Raw genomic sequence first — 24,062 nt, forward strand, 5'->3', positions numbered from 1 at the left:
GGATTTAATAATTGTTATCTGTTGGAAGATTAGTCTGATCAAGCTATTCCATTATTACTGGAAGCTAGAATTCCTCCACCGCATCCTCTAACAGAAATGAAAGAAATCTTCGTGCTGTGAATCCATCTCCTGACATTGCTCTTTGTGCCGTCAGCTACCTGGGCATGGTCATAGGAACTACTGAAACACCCATTTCCCCAGCATCCCCAAATCTCCTCCAGCCCCTTCCCGGGCTCTCTGCCCTCAGGCACCAGGCTTTCCTTCACCTCCACAAAACAAGTTCTTCCCTCCTCCCTGCCTTTGCCTAGATGCGCATCCTTTTTGCATGGCTGGTACCATCTCAGCTCTCAGGTCCCAACTCATGTCTCCTCCTCAGGGAGGCCTTCCCAAACAGTCTTTTTTCAGGGGCTTCTCCCTAATATTATTTTTTGGAGCTCTTTTTGATTCCGTCAGAGCAGGTACACAATTTGAAAATATTTTGTGGCTCTCTCGCTTCGGAATATAAGCTCCTGACAATGGACACCATCTCTGTCCTGGTTAGTGACAATTATCTACTAGAATTGCTTCTTGTTAACAAGGTCCCCTTTAAATACTACGTAGGATGGCTAACAGCTTTCCTGCTTTCTTGCAGTGAAAGTCTGAAACCTCAAGGGAAGAAATGTAGGCTCTGGATGGGGAAGGAAGGGAAGAGCTCTCCGCAGAACCGCAGAAAAATAGCACTATTAAAGACCCTCCATTTCCCAATTAGACAAAAAGTGAAACATAGATAAGTTTCTGCCTGTAATCCTGATGATGATGATAATGATGATGTGATGATGGTGATGATGGTGATGATGAGAGTTCCTTATTATGTGTCAGGAGACTATTGTATATACACATGAGAAAACTATGACTCATAGTAACCTTAGGTCACTCTACATCTAAGATAATTAGATAAATGCCATACTGAAATTTTTAGTCTCATCCTCTCAAAAGTTTTAGTTAGTATATTCTCTACAGAGCCCATTTCACATATACACACACACACACACACACACACACACACACACTCACTCACTCACTCACGCATACACATATCCCTCAATTTCTCCTACTCCCCAACTCCCAATACTGGAACAATAAAAAGTCTCTAAAATCATATTCAAGTCAAATGGTAGGTTTATTGGCTGTCTCTGTTACACAGATGAAAAATGTCTCAACGTAGGGCGTTCTAAACCTTGTTTTGGCTTCCTGCTGTGCTGGACGCCCAGCAACAGGAGCACCTGCTGTGCTGGACGCCCAGCGACAGGAGCAGAGGCCGAGGATCAGTAGACAACAGAAGCAAACTGCTGCTGGTTCACACTTCTACAATGATTCATTCCACAGGCTTAGGGAACTTTTTCTTTTTTCTTTCAGAGCATCTTCCTCTTTTCAAATTCCTTCAGAAACAGAAGAGAGGGAGAAAAAGAGGAATAAAAATATAAAAAATCCAAATTACATTTATAGTCAAAGTGATTCTGAAACTTCTTATCTTTAGGATTCTTTGAACAACCAAATATTACTGGAGTAAAATGTACCAGGATGAAAGTATTTGAACACAAACTAACAGCTTTCAAATTAGTCTGTCAGCTTGAATTTCACTGAGCTAGATGCAGAGCTTCAATTTTATGTCTCCTAAACAAAGAAAACAAGAGGCTGTGCATTCTACTTTTTTCTACTGCAGTATTATTATTAGCATTTGACAAACCTGACTGTGCTTATCCAAACCTTTAATGCAATACATGAACCATACTGGCCCTTTAATAAAGCAACAGTAACAAGTTTGCTTGGTTTCTTAGAGAATAAAACTAAACAGATTCAGTAAGAGTTGAACAAAATGTCAGAACCTCAGAAACATCTGGAAAGGAAACAATACTGAAAACCATATTTCTCTAGCTTAACAGTTAGAATACAACAAATGTGTAGATAGCTGCTGCCACTTACTGGAGTAAAACGGTATTGCATGTCTCCAATATGAATTTTTAAGCATTTGCTTTTTCTTTCTCTCTTTTAAATAAAATTTGTCTTCACACACTTACTAACCATCCAGAATTCATTCAAATACTATGGCACACAATGTCATATTCCATAAGACAGGATCATGCAAAGATTCAATAAAATGAGGAGTCCATTTTATAATCCTTAAAACAAGGGCGAAGATTGCACCAAGACACCGTTCCTTCTTGGGGATACAATTCAGGCCTGTTTTCAGCATGCTTAAAAAGTTTGTTTTTTTTGTTTGCTTTTTTGACAAGGCTATAATCACAGTAAAAATAGAAAGAGAGCCTTAAATGATAACTCAAAGAGACAGGCTGAAAATCATTACCAAGAGATTATGGAAGATACCAAATCATTTAGAATATTTTAAACAATGTCCTATTTAAAAAGGATAAGAAAAGCAAGTGGTTAAGAAGTCCATCCTCTAACCTGTAACAACAATGGCATCCCGACTTAGCCAGGGCCAGAAACTAAAGGCTGGAACCCCCACCCTCTTCCATAAATCTGCCTTCACCCCAACTCCTTTTTCATTCAGTTTTCATTTCTTGTTACTCAGCCTTCAACCCCTCCCCCTAGAAACAGAAACCTATGGGATCAGGATAGCTGAATCCCAAAGGCCCTCCACGGAAAAAAAAGACAAGGTAATTTTCTGTACCACTCCCCAAATGGAATTCATGGCTTTCCTGTATATCATAGCTTGCCATTCACAAAAGTTGCCAGAAGGTAATTCCTGATCAGGCCCAATTAGGATGTTAGGATGTAAACAGAGTTGTTACAGAATGTTAAGCTGCACACCAGAAAGAATAAACAGATGAGAAAGAAAAGGCCATGGTTTCCAGGTAGCTAGTGTGGCCGCACATCATAAGGCCCATAACTTCAGAGCAGTTAGGCCACTATGAAGAGCTCACCTTGTAGATGGTAGTGCCCAGCTGCGCAGGAGACATGCTGACCACAACTCCTGCATTCTGAAGGGCAGAGATCTTCTCTTTAGCTCCACCTTTTCCTCCAGCGATAATTGCTCCTGCATGACCCATCCTCCTGCCAGGAGGAGCCGTTAAACCAGCAATGAAGGACACCACGGGCTTGGCTTTGGGACCCTAGAAAGTGATATTTTAAACACTCTAATGAATAAGTTGATTAAAACTGAACCCCAGTTTCATGACTGTCAGTAAACGGCAAATGGCTGGGACAGCGCCCATTATTCAGCATCATTAAGAAAACGGACGCGAATAATAAGCTGACTAAAACCACGGCACCCTCCCTTTTTGATGACCCAGCTTTTCATACAAACTCAGAAAAATAATTTCTGAGTAAATTTTGTATTTGTTTAGATATTAAACTTTGTCTAAACTTTATCACTGGCACAAGCTGTTTTACAAATATATATGTGACATCTGAAAAAACAAAGAGCGCACTTGAAAATATCTAAGTTATGCGATTTGTTTTACTTCAACCTGATTTTATGTCTTAATTCATTACCACTTAATCCTTAATGCCCCTGCTAAAAGAAAAAGAGGAGGTGGGAAGGTATCCTGGGAAAGACAGGACTAGGAGTCACCAGACTTAATTTCCAACTGACAAAAACTGCATGACCGCGGACGAGGCACATCACCTCTCTAGACCTCTGCTTCCTTGTCTATGAAACAAAATGGCTAAGCCAGATTGATGGCCCAGGGTCCTTTCTCCTCTGAAATTCTATGATGTCTAAAAAGAAAGACCAGGACTAATTTTATTCAACAAAAATCCATTCTAATGTGCAACCTCTATGTGCAGAAACAGCACTGTATTATGTTCCGAAGTAAAAATTAAAACACGCTCACAGAAAATGTAAGAATTTGTATGCTCTAGGCTTATAGTATAGTTGAAGAAATAATATAAACTATGTATACACATCAGTAAGTTAGAGATACTATAAAGCAATATATGAATATACGGTTAAGTTTCATGCAAATGAAAAATACCATGTTCATAACAGGATTCCGGAGGCAATAAAGAATCCAGGTGAAACAGGGAGGCTTGCGGAAGGCAGAACTTGAGCACAAGGGGAATCCGAGTACCTTCTTTCAGGCACTAATGCCTTCCCCTAGGCCAGCAGTTTTCAAATCATTCCATCTTGGGACCCATTATACTTATAAAAATTACTGAGGATCCCAAAGAACTTTTGTTTGTGTAAGTTCTAACTGATATTTACTGTCTTAGAAATCAAAACTGAAAACTTTTTATATTTATTAATTTATTTTAAAATAACTTTTAAAACTATTTTTTAGAAAACAGGAAGAAGAGTAGCATTACTTTACATTTTTGCAATGTCTTGATGCCTAATAAAATGCAAATCAATATTAATATCTGCTTTTGTATTTAATCTATTACAATGTTGACTGAAGTACAAGAAGTAAAAGAAGAAAATCCAACCTCACACACATATGTGGTTGAAGAAGGGAGTATTTTAATAGCTTGTCGGATAATTATGGATATTCTTCTTTGATACGACAGGAACCTCTTCAAGTATTAATTTCTTAAAGGGTAGATGCAATCTTGGAATCTGAAACCATAGCAATGAACTTTTTGGCCTCTGTTACTTTAAAATCCATTAGTCTGTCTTGCCTTTGAATGGATCTTTAGACAGTCATTTTATAACATGCATTGGTCAGATGGAAAATAGGAGTCCACAGAGTTATGTAGATCTTCCCCAGGGTGACACATTTCATCATTCAATATCAACAAATCACACTCAGCACTATCACTATCACCATCAATCTCATTAGAAAAGTTTTAGCAGGGAGCAGTTGTCAAGTTCACAGTGGCAAATATAAGTTTTTCAAAATATTATTATTCACTTGAGAGCTCAAATTTTATCATTGGCAACAAATACTAAGAGTTGTTTTCCTTGATATGGCAGATTCGTTTTGTTCATTTTTGAGATGAGTTCTGCCAAATACCCAAGTCTAAATAACCAGTTTGTCTGCCAGTCGTTCTTTTGAGGAAAAACTGGCATTCCATGAAAAAAGCAGCTAGATCAGCTCAAATCTCAACTGAGAAAGTGCTTTACTTCCCATTTCATCACAAAATACTGACTCAAGGGTCAAGATTTAATTAAATTAATAATTTTTTACTGCTTCATCAAGGACATTCTTAAATAAAATTGGCTTTTTTCTTTTTACTGGGAGTACAAGGCAGATGACTAGCGCAGTTTGCTTCCACTGCCCTGATTCACGCTAAGATACCAGCATGCAGGTTATACGTGCTCTGGCACTGCTTACTCCAGCCTCATCTCCCACCATGCTTCCCTGCCCTCTATCTTCCAGTAATCCCAGACTGCTCTGCCGCTGTTTCTCTGCTGAGGATGTTTTCCATCTTCCTTGGCTAGCTGGCAAATCTCTACTTAACCTTTAAGACCTCTCAAGACTCCTCTTCCTCCATAAGCCTTTCTAACCCTCCCAAACTCTCCACAAATGCCCTCACGGTCATCCATCTTCTGTTCAGTGACCCTGCTGTGCCTTTTGCACTTTTCCATTCTTATACTTAGTACACAGGCAGTCACTTATTTCCCATGTGTTCGCCCTCCTAAACTACGAATTCCTTGAACACAGGGACTATGTCCTCATTTGAAAAGACTCCACAGTACTTATGCATTCACTTGTGGGCTCTGCAGAGGATATGAGCATCTCATATTTGAGTGGCACGAATTCCACTTGATCCCTCTGTCCCTACACTCAAATAGTGGGACTACTGCACTAGAAAGGAACAAGATTATGATGAGCCTAAAATGTCAAACAAGTTTACACTATGTCCTATTAACAAAGAAGAGCCACTTGAGATTTTTAGGCAGAGAAAAATACAATTAAAAGACTGGGGGAAGTGTAATCTGAAATTACGATAAGAGTAAAAGCCTAAAAACAGAATGACCATTTAGGATGCCACCAATATAATCCGAGCAGACACTGAAGACTGCTGACTCTTGTCCTTAAGCCCTGCAATCTGACCCCTGATCCCTCCATGGTGTGATGGAGAAGTCAGGCAAAACTGGGTACTAATCCTACCCCTGGTTCATTTGTTATATACCCACTATAGACAAGTTATTAAGGTCCCTGTGCCAGTTTACTCACTCATAAGAGAAGGGCAAAAACATCTTACTCACAGGGTCAAGGTAAAGGGTAAACACTATTTTTTGCAAATCATATTGTCATTGTAATGATGATAACAATAGTAGTTGCAGCAGCAGAGAGCATTATTGAGAGTTCGCTCTGTGCCAGGTATTGTGCTAAGTGCTTTATATGTCAACTGAACTGTTCTACTTAGCATCTTGGACACAGCATGTCCTCAATAAAAATTAGCTCCATATGAATTAACCAGGAATAGGAAAACATGTACCACATAAAACAAAATGTATACATTTAGTTTTTCCCATTATATTCTAAGCTATTCAAGGGATTCAAAGTTAGACCTAAATACATTTTCATATTCACTTTAACACAGTGTCATGTCATATCGACCTAAGTTTTTTTTTCTAAAAAGCAGTCAGTTTTTACCTAAATTTCCAACTTTATAACTTTTCTGAATTCAAGAGACTCTAATAACATTCTACTCCAAGCTCAACATTTATTAGTGCCTACTGTGCCAAGGATTGGGCTGGGCACCAAGGATACCAGTTCTTTGCTGTCCATAACAGTCCAGAGTGAGAGTCAGATACCACGCATGCTTCGCAGAAGGAATAAGCAAAGTAAAGTGAGAATGAAAACAACTCGCATGTCAGAGGAGACATGGATCTGAAGAGGAAGGTTAGAGTGGTGTGTGAGGACTGGAATGCCATGCTAAGTCTGGTCGTTAGCTTACATGTACCTAAACCAGAGCAGATGGACTAATAACAGATGATGCTCTCAATTTCAACATACTGCTGAAATCTCAGAGACACATGTTGGTAACTGAGTGGAAATGAGAGATGAGAGAAATAAAAGATGATGCCTGAAGGATGATGTTGTTTACATGCAGTAATCACTCACACTTAAGAAATAGGCACAGAAAGTAACTCCAGGGAAAGATAAAGAGAAGAACCCAGAGAAAAAATCAAGAGATGGAGAGGATGAAGAATGAAGTGAGGCCACTGATGATCTCTGCAAAAGCAACGTCACAAGAGTAAGATTCCCAGCAGCAGCAGCAAACTCAAAAAGGGCACTTACTACGTGCCTGGTGTGACTCTGCTGTATGCTCCCAAGTCATTTAAACATCACAGTCCTTAAACACAACAATGCTAGTAGGCAGGCACTACTGTAGCCCTATTTTGCCAAAGAGAAAACTGAGGCACAATGAAGTTAAGTAACATGCACAAGGTCACACAGCTTTTAAGTAGCAGGCAGAAGCCAAACTGCTGAGGATTAGAGGGTAAATAAATAAAAAAAAAAAGAGATCCAGAGAGTGAGAGGAAAGTTGAGTAACAACTTATATAGAGATCAGAGTTTCAAACCACCACAGAAGAAAATCAAGTATACTCAAATTAGTCCTTGAAAATTCCTTTAATCACACATAAATATGTGTTGTTTTATGGATACTACTCTGTAAGTGATACTATTGGTTCCTTTAACTCTCCAGTATTTATTATTTTTCTATGGTATTTAAGTCATTCACTCCTCAATTTCTTTCACAAACATAGAAAGTTACCTCCCCCTGCCTGCCTGGCCTCCTGAGGGTGATTCTTCATTCATTCATCAATGTCAGGGAAATCCTAGAAATCATTCCCATTGTTGCCCCCCAGGTCTTTGCACACATTCACTGAGTGGGGGCTGGTGGACGCCAAGCTGCTTCAGTAGTTACTATACCCTCTCTCTCTCCTCCACCCCAGAAAGATTCTATACCACTTTTTACATTTAATTCCAAGGGAGAAGCAACTAGGAAAGCCTTCATAGGTCATAGATAATAAAGCCTTCTACTTAACCTTTGAAGGGAAGCACTACGCTACAAAGAAAGACCAAAGCTAGAGAGAGGTGAGATCCTGGAAAAGGGTATAAAAAGGTCAGCCCTAAAAAAGAGAAAGAATGCTTATATACCCTAAAATCAGAGAAGGAACACCAACGATAAGTGAAAAGTGCACCAGCAGGTTAAGTGAGGGCTTTCGGGCTGATGACCGGAATAGTTCTCCATTTAGCAAGAGGCCAACTTACCTACCACAAACGTGTGAGGTGATGCCTGGGGAGGAAGGCTCAGAGTAGATAACAGGCATTGTGAGAAAGAAGGAGAGTCAATCCAGAAAGAGTCCAAAGTTTTCTGAGTGCTAGTACTAAAGGCCCAGCTCAGGAAGGTTTGATTTTATCTTTCATGTTTTCTTGAAAAGTTAATCGTTGAAAAAATAAAAATACCTTCCAAAACAAGCCAGTGATATTTTTCAAGAGCAAAAAGCTATATTTTTCCAAAGCCAAACTTACTGAATTATGTTGCTTCAAAAATTCTGCAGCATTTTCTTCTGCATTACCACCAATTTCACCAATTAACATGATGCCTTCTGTGGCTGGATCATTCAGAAAGACTTCAAGGCAGTCAATAAAATCTGTTCCATTAAAAGGATCACCTCCAATGCCTGAAAAAGTCAAAGAATATCAACAGCATAAAAATTAGGTCAAGAAATGTTGTTTCAACTGGTTTCTCATTTTGCTTACTCCGCTCACCAATATTTTTAAATGTATCATCACTGTAGCACTAAACATAAAAAAATCACAAAATAGTACATTTATTTAGAGTATTATGTGAATACTAAATGATGGTTGGATTCTGATACACACAAAGAAAACTTTCTTTTTGTTTACCTCCTTTATCAATCCTCTTCCCTCCCACAAAATTATTCCTAGATGTTTAAAAATGAACATTTTAAGAAAATATGTTTGCACTGCAAGCAAATGAGAATTTCTCTGATTAAACATTTAACAAAACTCTTTGAACAAAGAACTATTAGACGAGGCACGCTGCAGAGGAACCACTCACAAGTTTTAAGACACAAGTCCCAGTGACGGATGCAGGGGTGGCGCCCTGGCCCCTCTTCCCTCAGATCCAGAGTGGGTAATGACAGAGACTACATGTAGGGGCTCTACTCCAAGCACATGACATTTAAGAAAAAATACTTGAATAGAATTAAAGTAAATGTTCCTTACAGGCTGACTGCCACTTTTTTTTTTTTAAAGTTATAAACTTATTGAAGGCAGGATTGATTTCCTACCTTTAATGCAGCTCTGAAGAATGAATTTGAAGAAGGGAAGTGAGATTTATTGAGTGACAACCATGTGTCAAGCACAGCGTCTCAGCACACATTAAACCTGCTATTTCCTAATTCTATCAGCCTCTCTGTGACAGGGGCATTATTATTCTCAATTTAAAAATTAAAAATAGAAGCTGGAGAAGATGGAATTGGCAACTCCGTTTCAAAACCTTTCTTATTCTCCATCATACTAAGTTAGCTAGTGTCTAAGATTGTGCTTTATACATAGAAAAGCGAGATTAATGTTTCCAATACTGATTTGATAGACCTAAGTCTTAATAAAAAGCTTCCAAGCCTATATTTTTTCATTTTTATTTTATAATAAAATATTTATGTAAATATTATAAAAATAGCTTTTTACAAAGCTATTTTTGAAACATCTTTAAATGATACTCTAAGAATCTGAAGAAATAGTTATAAAAATGGGAAATTTGCCTGGCTTTTGGCAACAAATACCAAAATTATTTTTAAAATACATTATTTAAATAACTTTTTTATTTTTAAAAGTGGGAGGCAGTACAATGTGGTAAAAAGAGTGGTTCTAGGCAACTCGACCTTCCTCAATCTAGGTTTTCTCATCAATATATAGCTTTATGCTATACTAGTAAAACTTTTAAGCTCAGAGGTACCTTAGAGGGTTGCCATAAGAATCAGACAATGAATGGCAAAGAATTCAGTAACTATGAAGCACTGAATTGTAGCTCATAATGATAATAGATGATAATTATAGTCACAAAAGTCCTAATATGAAGGACCACTTCTTCACAGCAAGCAAAATAAGTGATGTTTTCAGGCACCAAGGCTCTCCAGGAGCCACATGTCTGAGGATGTTTGTTCTTCGACACGGAATCTTGGACTATGAATCTTTAAACAAACCGTAGAGCTTTATACTTAAGCAAATTAAGTTTGAGATCATGACATATTTTTAATAAAATGGTATCAAAACCTCTTGCAAATAAAACAATATTATACTCATTTAATGAAAATATTGCTTTCCAATAAAATGATTTTAGCAAAAATCCCTCACCAATGCACAAAGACTGCCCCAATCCAACTTGTGTTGTTTGGTGAACCGCTTCATAAGTCAGGGTGCCAGACCTGGACACGATACCTTAAAGAAAGAGAATTTAAAAATATTAGATTGTGTTCATATGATAGACTATCATAGAATAAACTAAGTTACAAATATGAGTATATATAATATCCATTCCATGATTTGTCATCCAAATCAATATTATCTTCAAATGATGATATAAGAAGAAAAGGCTTAAATTAAAGCAGGGAAGTTTTAAAAGTTAGACATAAGAGAAAGTACATCATTAGTTAGTGTTATTTTATGACCATAAAAGTAGTGCAAGAAAAACCTAAATTACCTCTTCTAAGAAATCTTTATGAAAGTGGTAATATCCATATGACTTGGTAGGTACAATCCTGCTGAGGGCAGCAGAACATATAGCTTAGACTTATAGATACCCAAACTATTACACTATTAAAACCACCATTAGTCATACTTAGCAATGCTATCTATCTTTTCCACAACTATTTTTCTAATAATTTTCAAACGATATATGTAAGCTTTAAAGAAAACTGGGAAATAGGGTCACAATCCCTCTAAGTTCAAATCTACCACCTAATTTCCATTCTACAAGAGGCCTATGTGAAAGGACCTCACTTCACATCTAGACAAGCTGTGTACATGTGGAGGTAGGGGATGGGCGATGGCAGTTAGACATGTAGTTCATTAAGTCTGGCTGAGCTACAGGAAAGCTAATTTATTTCATGCCACAATCTATATGCAATGTGTGGATCTCTAATTTTAATAGGTTGAGAAGTATAAATGAGTTACTTTCGTTGTTAGAACACAAATATTTTTAAAAATAAAACAACTATTTTTATATGGGCTAAATCAGAGCATGGATTCTGGGGTGATGAATAATTCTAGTATGCCCATGGTTCACTTTCTTTTAAGCTTCTGCTTGGAGCACTTTTTATAAACTATGAAGATTCTTTTCTAACAATACAATCCCCCTATTAGGACAAAGAGAATTCTTGTCAGACTAAGACAAAAACCATAACTATAAGCTGCCTCAACTTCAGTACAGCATATTTACATTCTTAAAGTTTTGTGTTACTGTCACTGTATACTCATGGGTACCAAGTACATGATCTGTATATAAACATCCATCTTCTCACTAGGAATTTGGGTGCACATAACTTTAGATTAGTCAAAGTTGATCCATCAAATTAAAAGACGTGTTTGTATCTTGGTCAGCATGAGACAGTTCCCTACAGAACACTGTCAGGTTGCTTTTAGATTAATTTCACCAAATGCTGAGAGCTATATCACTTCCTGACACAACTGTTCACTTCATATGGAACTCTGCACCAAACCCTCAGCCCAGCATTGTTCCAATCTATCTCTCCAGATTCATTTCCCATTTTTCCATAATCTAGTGAAACTGATTTATTCCTCAATTATTTATATTTGTTCTGCTTAAAACAGAACCCTCCCCTCCAATATCTGAAAATAACTCTAACTATCCATGGTGGCCCATATTAAAAAGTTAAATGCCACTTTCTCTTTGAAGTCTTTACTGATTCTTCAAGTAAGAACACTGTTCTCCTGTCATTTGGTTCAGTAAGAGACCACCCATGATGCTCGAGATTCTGTGGTGACTGTCCTCCTTGCTAGACTGAGACCTCTGAGGGGAGTCAGTAAACGGGACTGTTTTCCCCAGCCCTGTGTTCCCAGCATCGAACACAGTTCAGGCACAGAAGGAGCACAGTAAATATTTACTGAACACGTCAAAACTGAAAAACCTTCAATGGAGTACAAGTCTCTGCATAGCAAAATCTAATTCCAGTAGTTTTAAGACTATTCACTAACTGGAGCCTAATTCATGATAAATGAGAATTACTACCACCACCCCCATCTATCTCTTATCAGTTTTTCCATATTCTCAGAGCTTCCTTTCTATCTAAATCCTCTCTCCGTAACACAGTCCCTCCTCTGTGGTACCTTCCATAACTAAGAATATTAGGTAGGCAATACCTACGTACCTATAAATTTGGTTCATTTCATTTTTAAACAAAGTATAAACAGTAACTTCTTAGTTATACAACTTGTATGCAATTATCTAGTCTCCTCTTCACTCCACTCCTACTTGATTCTTATGGTAAAATTATGTTTTAGGTATCCATTCAACGTCTTAGATTACTGATAAGAACAGCTATTTTACTCTAGTCTTTTGATAAATCAGTAATAACAATCAGTGAAAAGTAACACCAAGATCATTCTTTTAAGGAGCTTTCATATTATTATATAAATGACATTTAAATTATATAAATACAAACTGCATATATATTGAAGGTACTGAAAGTAACATGTTTAGGGTAGATTACACCTGCCATCCTTAAAGCGTACTATCACTTTCAATGATCTATCAAAAGGGTACTCCTGCTTTTCTTCCTGCTATTCTTCCTGCTAAGTACAACCAGAAACCCTAGGCAATATATGTAAAACAAACGTAAGAAATCTCTGAAAGATGGAGAGAAAGCAGAGTGGCCAGGGACCTCAAGACTCGAGAACTGATATAGTGGTGAGTTCCCTGGATTTTCTTGTCTCATGTATACCAGCCCAGACATGGAGCTGAAAAAGCCAGCATCCCAGAAATACATAAGGACACAGGGGAGAAAAAAAAGCCCCATCCTCAAAACCTGTTCTCTCTAGCTAAAGAACCAAGAGCAGGACAGCCTAGCAAAACAGAAACTTTTAGACAATAATCACTCCATACCAGTCAAAGACTACAGAAAAAACTGTGTGCCTCCACCTGCATTTACATGAGCAGTGGCCAAAAGGGAATCCCAGACATCCATATTTTCGAGACTGTAAAGAGGCACACAGTACACCTGCCAGGATGGTGAAAGGAAAGGCCAAGTTGGCAGTCAGGACTGTCATCCATGCACGCTGGTAATGAGCCCCTCCTCACGCCACAGTGTCAGTGGAAACTATGTGGGGATCCTGTATGTCCTTCCTCATCTGGCAGTAAGGTACATCTCCATCTCCTTGGCTGGGTAGTATCAGAGAAGGCCTAGCAGAGAGTCAGGACTTTCACCATTACCCAGCAATAATAAGGCCACACCCACTGAAGTGTCAGTGGAGACACTTCACTGAGGAATGTGGAACTATCATCCCCAGTAAGGAGCCCACCTACTCTGGTATCAACAGAGGCAAGTAGGGGACTTAGACTTCTACCTCAACCTGTCAGTAACAAGGCACGATCCCTGCTGAAGGCTTGTCAATAAAGTCAGTGAAAACAGAAGGTTCAAACAAGATCCAGAGTCTCACAACGTAATACCCAAAATATCCAATTTTCAATCAAAAATCATTCGGCATGCCAATAACCACAAAGATATCAAACTGAAAGAAAAAAGACAATCAATAGTTGCTAGCATCAAGATGAAGGGGACATTAAAGAATTATCTGACAAAGATTTCAAAGAAGCCATGACAAAAATACTTTAACCATTATAAAGATGCTTGAAACAAATGAGAAAATAGATAGCCTTATCAAAGAAATATAAAGTCTCAGCAAAAAAAATAGAAGCTATAAAAAGAAACCAAATAGAAATTTTAAAACTGAAAAATATAATAACCAAAGCTAAAAGCTCAGTGAATGATCTCAACAGCATAATGGAGAGAAGAGAGGAAAGAATCAGTGAAACATGAAATAGAACAATGGAAATTACTCAATGTAAATGGTAAAGAGAAAACAGACCAGGGAGAAAACAATGAAGAGAGCCTCAGAGACCTACAGAACTGTAACAAAAGACCTAATATTTGTGTTATCAGCGTCCTGGAAGAAGAAAAAGAGAGCACAGGGCTGAAAAAGTACTTGAAGAAAGTCTTACAAAATCCAAAATTTAGCAGTAGACTCACTATATATTCAACAGGATGAGCAAACCCCAATCAGAATAAACCCAAAGAAATTCACACCAAACTCATCATAAACAAACATCAGAAAAGCAAGGACATAAAAAAAAAAAAAAAAAAAATCTTAAGAGCAGCATCACCTTACCTACACAGGAAAAACAATTAAAATGACATCAGCTTCTCATCAGAAACCATGGAAGCAAGAAGTGGAACAAGATTTTTTAAGTTCTAAAAGAAAAGAACTGTCAACCCTGAATCCTACGCCCAGTGAAATTATCCTTTAGGAATGAAGGAGAAATAGAGATACTCTCAGATGAGGGGAAAGTAGAGAAGTTGTCACCAACAAATTTATCAGAAGAGAATGGCTAATGTAAGTTCTCTAAACAGAAGGGAAATGATAAAAGAAGGAACCTTGAAATATTGGGAAAAAAGAACACAGCAATCAGAACTATGAGTAAATAAAATAGACTTTACTTCTCTTAAGTTTTCAAAGAGGAAGAAATAAATCTGTCCCTATTTGCAGATGACACTTTCTACACAGAAAATGCCAAGGAATCTACCAAGAAATTCCTATTAAGTTCAGCAACATTGCAGGACACAAGATAAACATTAAAAAATCAATTGTTTCTATATATCATGGACACCAAATGAAAATACAATAAAATATACAATTGCTTTCAAAAGAAAATACTTTGGTGTAAATATAATAAAATGTGTACAATACTTACATGCTAAAAACCACACAATGCTGATGAAAGAAATCAAAGACGATCTAAATAAATGGAGAGAGCTGCCATGTTCACGGACTGATTTGGCAGAATAAAGACGTCCATTCTTCCCAAACTGACATATAGATTTAATAAAATTCCTATCAAAGTCCCAGAAAGAGTTCTTATAAATATAGATAAGATCATTCAAGTATTATATGTAAAAGTAAAAGAGCTAGAATAGCTAAAATAATTTGAAAAAGAAAAAAGTGCAAAGAAACAATTTTAAGACTTATTATATAGCTATGGTAATCAAGATTGTGTGGTACTGGCGTTAGGATAGGCACGTAAGTCAATGAACAGAAGAAAAAACTTAGAAATAGACCAACACAAATATGCCAAAATGATTCTTGACAAAAATGCAAAAGCAATTCAATGGAAGAAAGATAATTTTTTCGAAAAATGGTGCTGGAGCAATTTAAGATCTATAGGTGAAAAAAAACTTTGATCTAAATTTTACGTCTTATAGAAAAATTAACTAAAATTGGATCATAGATTTAAATGTAAAATCTAAAACTTTAAGGAAAAAAACAAATCTTTGCTAGGCAAAGAATTCTTGGACTTGACGTCAAAAGCATACCTCACAAAAGAAAAAGATTAATAAATTAGACATAATCAAAATTAAAAGACTTTTGCTCTCTGAAAGATCATTCTAGGAGGATGAAAACGGAGCTATAGAAAGCTATAGAATAGAAGAAAATATTTGCAAAACACATCTAAAAAGTAGTAGTATCTAGGAAAGATAAAGAACTCTCAAAACTTAACAGTAAAAAAAGCAAATAATCCAATTACAACATGGGCAAAAAAAACATGAAGAGGCTTCACTGAAGAGATACAGATGACAAATAGACATATGAAAAGACAAACAATATCATTAGCCACTGGGTATATGTAAATTAAACCCACAATGAGATACCACTAAACAATTATCATAATGGCTAAAATAAAAAATAGTGGCACCACTAATGCTGGCAAGGATGTGGAGGAATCGGACTACACATACGTTGCTGATGGAAATGTAAAATGCTATGGCCACAGTGGACAACAATCTTTCCTCTCCTCACTTCCTCAAAAATCTTGTAGTGTCACTCTTTGTTTCAGGCGAATTTTTTTTTTTAAGTACTGTTTTAAAGGAATTAAAAGCAGTCTCCCAGACGACTGCCTCATCCCTGTGTTATGGCCATTCAGAGAAGCAAGATCTAAAGGACTTCCCTTACCTTCTCAGTTTTTTGGTTTTCAGGTTTATGGGAACCTAGAAAAGCAGGGTAGTGATCAGAGAGGCAACTCAGCACAGCTGAGTTTCCCTGATGACTAAATGACTTTTCAGGTGCTTATAGGCTACTTATATATCTTCTTTGGTGAATTATCTGTTCAAGTTTTTTGCACATTGTTTTTTATTGGGTTGTCTTTTTATTGCTGATTACCAGAGGCTCTATAAATATTTTGGATATAAGTTGTTAGATATATGCGGATATTTTCGATGCTCACCTCAAATCCACAGCAGTAGCCATTTAAAGCAGACCAAAGAGCACAGACAGTACTCAAATATGTCCAAGAGCATCAGTGACTACATGGCTTAGGCCCCCACTAGAGCTCAGATGGTCTACAGAATTCCCTTGACAAGCACCCTACTGGCAGCAGGGCTGAAGCTCGAAGAGACATTAGTAATAAAGAAAAATCATGACCTTTAACCCAGTCCTATAAACTACACAACTGACATTCACCTACTGTATGTTGATTATTCTTATTCAGTATTAATAATCATGGCTTATAGATAAATTGCTGTAACCATCTATTGTGGAGTAACTATAACTTAGTGAGATTTAGTGTGAAGAGTCTAAAAATGGGCATAATGGGCTAACTTTGAAATGAGAATTTGGTTCTTAACTTGAGGAACTAAACAGGTAGCTGTACAATTTGCCTAAAACATTCTGAGAAAGTCTGTGATATCCAAGAGGGCAAAGTAATTGTAGGACAGGACACACAAAAAAAACAAACAACAAAAATATCCACATATATCTGACAAAGAACTTAAACCCAAAATATTTATAGAATCCCCTATAATCAACAATAAAAAGATAACCCAGCGAAAAATAATGTGCAAAAACCTAAACAGATAAGTTACTAAGGAAGATATATAAATAGCCAATAAGTACCTGAAAAGTCATTTCATCATCAAAGAAACTCAAAACCATGAGAAACCATTTCATTTCCAGTAGAATGGCTAAAATGAAAAACTGACAACACTAAATGTTTGTGAAGATGTGGAACAACTGGAACGCTCAAATACTGATGGTAGGAAAGTAAAACTGAACAGCCACTTTGCAGAATTATTTTAAAATTTCTTAAGTTGAACATACTTCAACCCTATGACTTATTGATTCCATTCCTAGGTATCTTACCCAAGAGAAATGAAAATATGTCCACAAAAATACCTGTATACATAAACATTCACCTTAGCCTTATTTATAATGGCTAAAACCTGGAAAAACCCAAATATTCATCAATGGGAGAATGAACAAACAAATTGTGATACAATTACATAACAGAATATTACTTAGTAATAACATGAAATCAACTACTGAAACACATGGAAGAATCTATGGCATCTGAAGAGGAAAAGAATCTTTAAAAGACGCCCAAAATATCTTCATTTATCCTGTAGAATCATTATTGCTTCTCAAACTCATTCAATCTAGGACACAGAATCAATTAACTACAAAACTTCCCTGGTAAATTCTACTGAAATTAAATTAATTAAAATGAATTTGACTTACACAGTTATAAATTCTCTTTGTAAATTTTGAGCTTAGAGCAGAGAACTTTTTTTTTTTTAATCTATGAGAAACATACTTACCAATTCTTCCTTTCTTGTGAATATGGCCGGGCATGATGCCAATCTTACATTCTCCAGGCTGAAGAAAAGTAAATCAGTTTCAGAAAAGAAAAAAAATACAACTACAATTCATAGTTCAAACTCACATGTACACCTGGACTGATGTGAAGCTAATTAGCCTCTGAGAGGCTGAAACTGGGCTTAGTTTTCTTTTTCACACTCACATTGATGACTCCAGGACAGTTTGGCCCGATCAGCCTTGTCTTTCCCTGGCGCAGTAGTCTGTGCTTGACCCGAACCATGTCCTGCTGTGGGATACCTTCAGTGATACACACGACCAAGGGCACTTCCGCCTCAACAGCTTCATCAATGGCAGCAGCAGCAAAAGGAGGAGGGACGTAAATGACAGAAGCTGTTGCTCCTGTCTGTTCTTTGGCCTGAAAGATTAACCATGAAGTACTTTATTATTTGTTAAGTCATAAACATTAAAAAATGAATTCAATACCATGATTTTAATAATGTCTTGGAGTCAGAAAAGGATACCACCAGGAGACATCGGATGTCTTCATGGCCTTCTCTCTGACCTCGTGAAATGCCACTCTGAATCGAAAGATTCTGTGACCTCTCTCAGGCTATGGCATGTCAGTAAACATGAAAGCGCTGCCTGATTTGCATCTGTGTCTCCTCGTTCCTGTGGCCATATTTATTTTTGTTGCTCTACAAGACATTGTACCATCTATTCAGTCCTAAGACCCTATACTTCCTTGGGAGAAAAAGGACTACTGAGTCCCTGAGGCTCAGAACTAGTCTCTCAAACACCTGTTTAAAAATACATCATACTTGATAAAAACTATCAAGAAACAGCAAAAATGAAGGGGTTTTTTTAGTTGACAATTTTTAGTCTAAACACATGTGTATTAGAAATAAACTAAAATGCATAGGTGGCCACAGAATAAGAATGTGGGTGAAATAAGCATTAGGGTTTACTTTACACCATCCCTCACAATACAAAGCACTTAAAGACATCAATTTGACCATCATTCTCCTCTCTGTGGACACAAGCTTACGTTTGGTCTTTACATACTCTCTATGTCCATCAATACGATGTATCCTTCCCACTTCTACATGTGGCCATGTCTCTTGTGCTGTACTGGAAGATCCTTGAAGATGAGCAGTGATCTCTAACTCTACAAGAGTAGCAGCATCTATTCTGTGAGAGGGCTCTACATAGGTCTCAGTTAAGGCTTCACCACAATCCTGCATGCTTAGTATCCTCTGCTACAAATCAACATGCTGAGGCCAAGAGATATTAAATAACTTGTATGAGATTACATAGCTAGGAAGTGGCAAAGCCAAGACTCAAACCTCAGTCTGATTCCAAAGTGCATTCTTTTCAGTTAATAGCAAGCTGCTTACCTGCAAGTGTTAAAATGTAACTTAGTTACCACATAAATCAAAAACTTTTAAAAGCCTGTGCCATGAGATTTTACCATGGATACAAATACTAAGCTATAGAATATACAGGTACAAGTAGAAGAAGGCAAAAGTAAAAGACAGTGTCTTCGAGAACCATCCCTGAATGATTCCCCATATCCCCAGATAATGAGAAGCTTTCCCTATTGCATCCCTAATAAAAGATTATCTTGACAATGACAGAAGAACAAAGCCAAAGGATGCTGACAGGTCATCCATAAATGATAACAGGGATTAAAAATAATTTTTAAAAATCTTTCAGGTGATAACAGATAAGCGAGAACAAAAAATAAAAACTAAGTTGGAACCAAAAGAAGGCAGATTATAGGTAGGTAGGTATTTTATGGAAAATATATCCCACAGTTCTCTACCTCTTAAGGCTACAAATACTGTCAGAAACTAGACTGTGACAATAGGGTCTACGCTGATAAGTAATACTGGATGAAAGATACCCATCCTACTCATTCAGAAAGTTCTTTGTAAGAGGTGTACAGGTGAGAAATAAACAGTATCTGTCAGAGAACTTAAATAATCCAAATATATCTATTTGTATCATGGTGAATAATAAATGAGTTGCTTAGCAACAAAAACTTTCTTTGAAAGAAAGCAAAAACAGACTCATGACAAAAGTCAAATCTACCTAGAGAAATAGCTCCTCTCTATATTTTGAGGTCAGGAAAGCAATCATAACAGAATTTAAGTGGAGGAAAAAACAAAAAATTGAAGCAAAAACATTCTAAACAATTCTTCTAAAGAACGTGATCTGTAACATTTACTCTTTAAAATACAGTACACTTAAAACACACATACACACATATAGTATACACTATTCTCAAATTTAAAGTAAAATGAAGTAATCAAACTAGAATATTTGTTTTTTTCTTACATTTTAGGATTAAAAGTACAAATTAATTTCAACTTGAAGTTAAGAGTCTGAAAAGAGAATGTCTATAAATTTGTACTTAAAAATTTCAAAATTTTAAAATATGCCTTAAAAGGAAAGGGGGAGGAGTGTATTATTTATCATTAATACATTACTCCCAAGTACTAAGTTTATTTCCTAGATATTTTTAATTAAATGACTAAGAATTTGTATAACTGTTTCTTTTAAAATACTATTGTTTTTATATATAGTCATGTAAGTGTAGACAGGAACAAAAGAATACACATAGCTTAAATTAGCTCTCTATAAGGGCAAAACTTGAGATGTGAAAAACACTATAAAATTTAACTTTACATATCTTTATATCATGTGAATTTGTAAAATAAGCGCATATTCATTTTGTAACAAAGAAGTAAAGTTTAGTTTAAAAATAATTTTTAAAATATTAAGAAATCAGTTGTTTGGGAAGAGACTAAGACTCTGTGATTTGTCAATCTGACTCAACAGACCAGTTTTTTCACACAGGGACACCACACGACCTACTTGAGCCATGCTAAGCCTGCCAGTTACAGGCAGTATCGTTGTCTTTAAAATGGAGATGATAACAGCAACTACCTCAGAGGGTTGTGCGGAGGCCTGAATGAGGCAATGTATAGGAGGCACCCAGCACAGTGCCTGGCAAAGAGCCCATGCTCAGTAAGTGTTAGTGGGTAAGTGCTGACATATACACTACTGACATCCTGGAACGAGAAAGGGAGGAAAGGATAATAAGGCAAACAGAAGCCAAGCCACAGCATGTCTTCCCTTAAGAGCTGATGTATGCCTCTAAACAAAAGTGACACAGCCATGGAGAAAACATCCTGAGTCTATGTGACTAAAGTGATTCCACTGGTTTTTATTGTGATTTAAATTAATCTAGGTTACTGGATTTTAAAATGGCAAGTGACTCTCTCAAAGGAGACACAATTAAGATCTCTATCCAAAGTATGCTTGCTCTTCCCTGTTTTTCTTTTCTTGCCAAACTCGGGTCCCATTAATTACCTCCTTTACAGTATTAAAGACAGGTAAGCCCAGGTGCGTCTTTCCTCCTTTCCCTGGGGTGGTTCCTCCAACAAGTTGGGTGCCATATTCCAATGCCTGCTGGCTATGAAAGGTGCCCTGAGGGAAAAAAGCACAAGACTCATGAGAAAAGGCAGGCTGGGATGCCTGAAGGAGATCTTCAGCAACTTGAAAAAGAAAAACAGGTAAACTACTCCCTTGAGTATAACAATAACATATATCCAGCATTCTCATCAAATTACTATAAACAAAGCTTTGAATCTTGAAGCAAAACAGGCCTCTGCAAAGCCAAAATAGCTGTTTGTCAAAAAAAAAAAAGGGTCTCTTTTTAATCCATTTTCAAATCTGGCTGAGGATCAGAAATACCCTGGTGTTCACTTCACATCTCTCTTTCGCTGTTCCTCAGCTCCTGAGGTCTTCACATCCCCCTTTACTCTGTTTAAAAATCCATGGTCAATCATTATACTCACACAACAACCTTTGAGCTCTCTTACTTCTACACATAGCTAGCAAAATCACAACCTTCATTAAATCCAATTCTTCACCTACTCTAAGATGGCACAAGTGCAGCCAAACAGTACCTGCAGAAAAAACAAAACCATGCAAACTGGTCTCACTTTAAATTAATGATCACTAACCTTAAGTGAGCCCTTTAACGCTGCCCTGTCTACACTCTGTACTTCCCTATCCATTCACTCTCCCTCCACAGCCTTGGCATTACTGACATTGTGAACATGTTGATTCTTTATTATGGGAAGCTGTCCTGTGCTCTGTACAAAGTTTATCAGCATCCCTGGCCTCTACTCAGTAGATGCCCGTACCACATCCTCTTCCCCACCCCAATCAGCTGAGACAACCAAAAATGTCTCCGAAGATTAAAAGATTGTTTTTCACTAGGCTTCTGGGGCTCTACCTCCCCCTGGGTCCCCTCTTCTCTTTCTCTCTCTCCTTAGACTTCTTTTTCAACTGAATTAGTGCCCTTGGTGATCTCATCCCTTATCATGGCAATAAATATCCATATGGTGACCCCTCCCAGAAACATGGAGACACCCACCACACACACACACACACACATATACACACCTATCTAGCCCAGATCTTTGCCTTAAACTTCATACTCACATTGTCAATTGCCTCTGTGACATCTCCACGGAGATCTAGTAGGCATCTCAAACCTGAAGTGCCTAATACTGAGTTCCTGGTCACCCCCCTCCACAGTCGACCCATCTCAGCGGCAATTCCACTCCTAATAGATGTTCAGACCAAAAATACTGAAGTCATCCTTAGTTTTTCTCTTTCTCTTATATCTCACATCAGGTACATTAGTAAATCACATTGTTCTACCTTCTAAATGAAACTGACAACATCTCACCCTTCTACTATTTCCACCTTGGTCTAAATCACCATCAGCTCTTGATAGAATATTGCCCTTGTTTCTTTCACTCTATTCTCAACACAGCAGCCAGTAATCCAATTAAAACATAAGGAAGGTCATGTCACTCCTCTGCTCACAACTTCCAATAGTTTTCCATCTAATTCACAGTAAAAACCAAACTCCTTACACTGGCCTACAAGTCAGTATCCAAACTGCCTCCCCAACTCAGAACCCCTTAACCTGCCTGACCCTGTTTTCTGTTCTCCCCTGCTCGTTTCACTCCAGTCGCACTGATCTTTCAAGCTTCCTTACACGCCTGGCACATTCCACGTCACAGCCTCACTGTCTCCTTTGCAGAATCGCTGGCCTCTACCCAGTAGATGCCAATACCACACTCTCCTCTCCACCAATATACTGCTCCTACATATCCACTTGGTTCACTCCCACAACTCAGTTAGCTCTTGAGTCAGGGGTCAGGCTTCCCCTGAAAACCTGACATAAAATCTCCCCTTCCCCATCCCAACCACTACCACGACTCCACGCATATAGACACACTCCTTCTTTCTCTAGTTTATTTTTTCCAAAGCATTTATACTTTCTAATGTATCACATAACTTACTCAATAATTTTGTTGATGTGTTCTCTCCCCTGCAACTAAAATGTAAATTCCATGAAGGCAATGATTCCTGTCTACTTTGTTCACTGCAAGATGGCACCTAAATCAATACATTATATACAGTAGGCACTCAATAAGTACTTGTTGAAAATTGTATATATGGATCCATGTGGTCATTCTACAAGGACCTAAAAATGCTGATCCAACTGCTCAAATTCTATTAAAGGCATAAAAATTAGGGCCTTAAGAGAGATTTCGAAATATCCTGATTCAACTTCTCCATTTTTTTAAATAAGAAACTTACTCCCAAGCATATGAACTGACTTGTCTAAAGTCAGTGGTAGAATTTTGGAAAGAATCACAGCTCTTTCTTTAAAGCCGTGCTGTTAAAAGACACTTGCTGGTCTGCAGTGACAGAAATGCAAAAAGGAAGGGAATAGGAGGGGTGGGGAGGAGAAGGAAGGAGAGGGAAGAGGAGAGGTGAGAAAGAAAAAAATAGGAAAATAAAAATCTAAGAAAAACAAAATAAAAGTGAGAATGTGTGCAATTTTTATAGCAACAATATTGCTTCGATTTTTACTGCATTTTGCAAAAAAGTACTGATCTGCATTAGACAGAAAAGTAAAATAAACACCCCAACCGATCTTTCATTCCTGATAGTTTGAGAAGCACTGCCTTGACTACACTGATAGATAACTTCGAATGACCCAATTTTTTAGTCATAATGTAATGTTAAACAGGAATAACATTTCCTGTTAATAAGCTTATTCCCATTATCACTAGCCAGTACACAATTAAGAGCAAGAATAATTTTAGCATCTATGCAGGCTAGTACAAGAAATTCCATCATTGGAAATCTGCATTG

General features: G+C 37.3%; 1 protein-coding gene across 1 annotated transcript in view; it reads right to left on the reverse strand.

The window, feature by feature from the left end:
- Positions 1–1,140: 1,140 nt before the first annotated feature.
- Positions 1,141–24,062, reverse strand: part of SUCLG1 (succinate-CoA ligase alpha subunit) — a 34,828-nt gene continuing 11,906 nt past the window's right edge. The window contains 8 exon segments of the mRNA XM_006917683.3: positions 1,141–1,230; positions 1,263–1,418; positions 2,925–3,113; positions 8,433–8,584; positions 10,284–10,367; positions 17,813–17,870; positions 18,016–18,228; positions 21,189–21,305. Of these exon segments, the coding sequence (XP_006917745.2) occupies positions 1,392–1,418; positions 2,925–3,113; positions 8,433–8,584; positions 10,284–10,367; positions 17,813–17,870; positions 18,016–18,228; positions 21,189–21,305 (840 nt within the window). The 3' untranslated portion in view covers positions 1,141–1,230; positions 1,263–1,391.

Source organism: Pteropus alecto, unplaced genomic scaffold, assembly GCF_000325575.1.
Source record: "Pteropus alecto unplaced genomic scaffold, ASM32557v1 scaffold117, whole genome shotgun sequence".
NCBI lineage: Eukaryota > Metazoa > Chordata > Mammalia > Chiroptera > Pteropodidae > Pteropus > Pteropus alecto.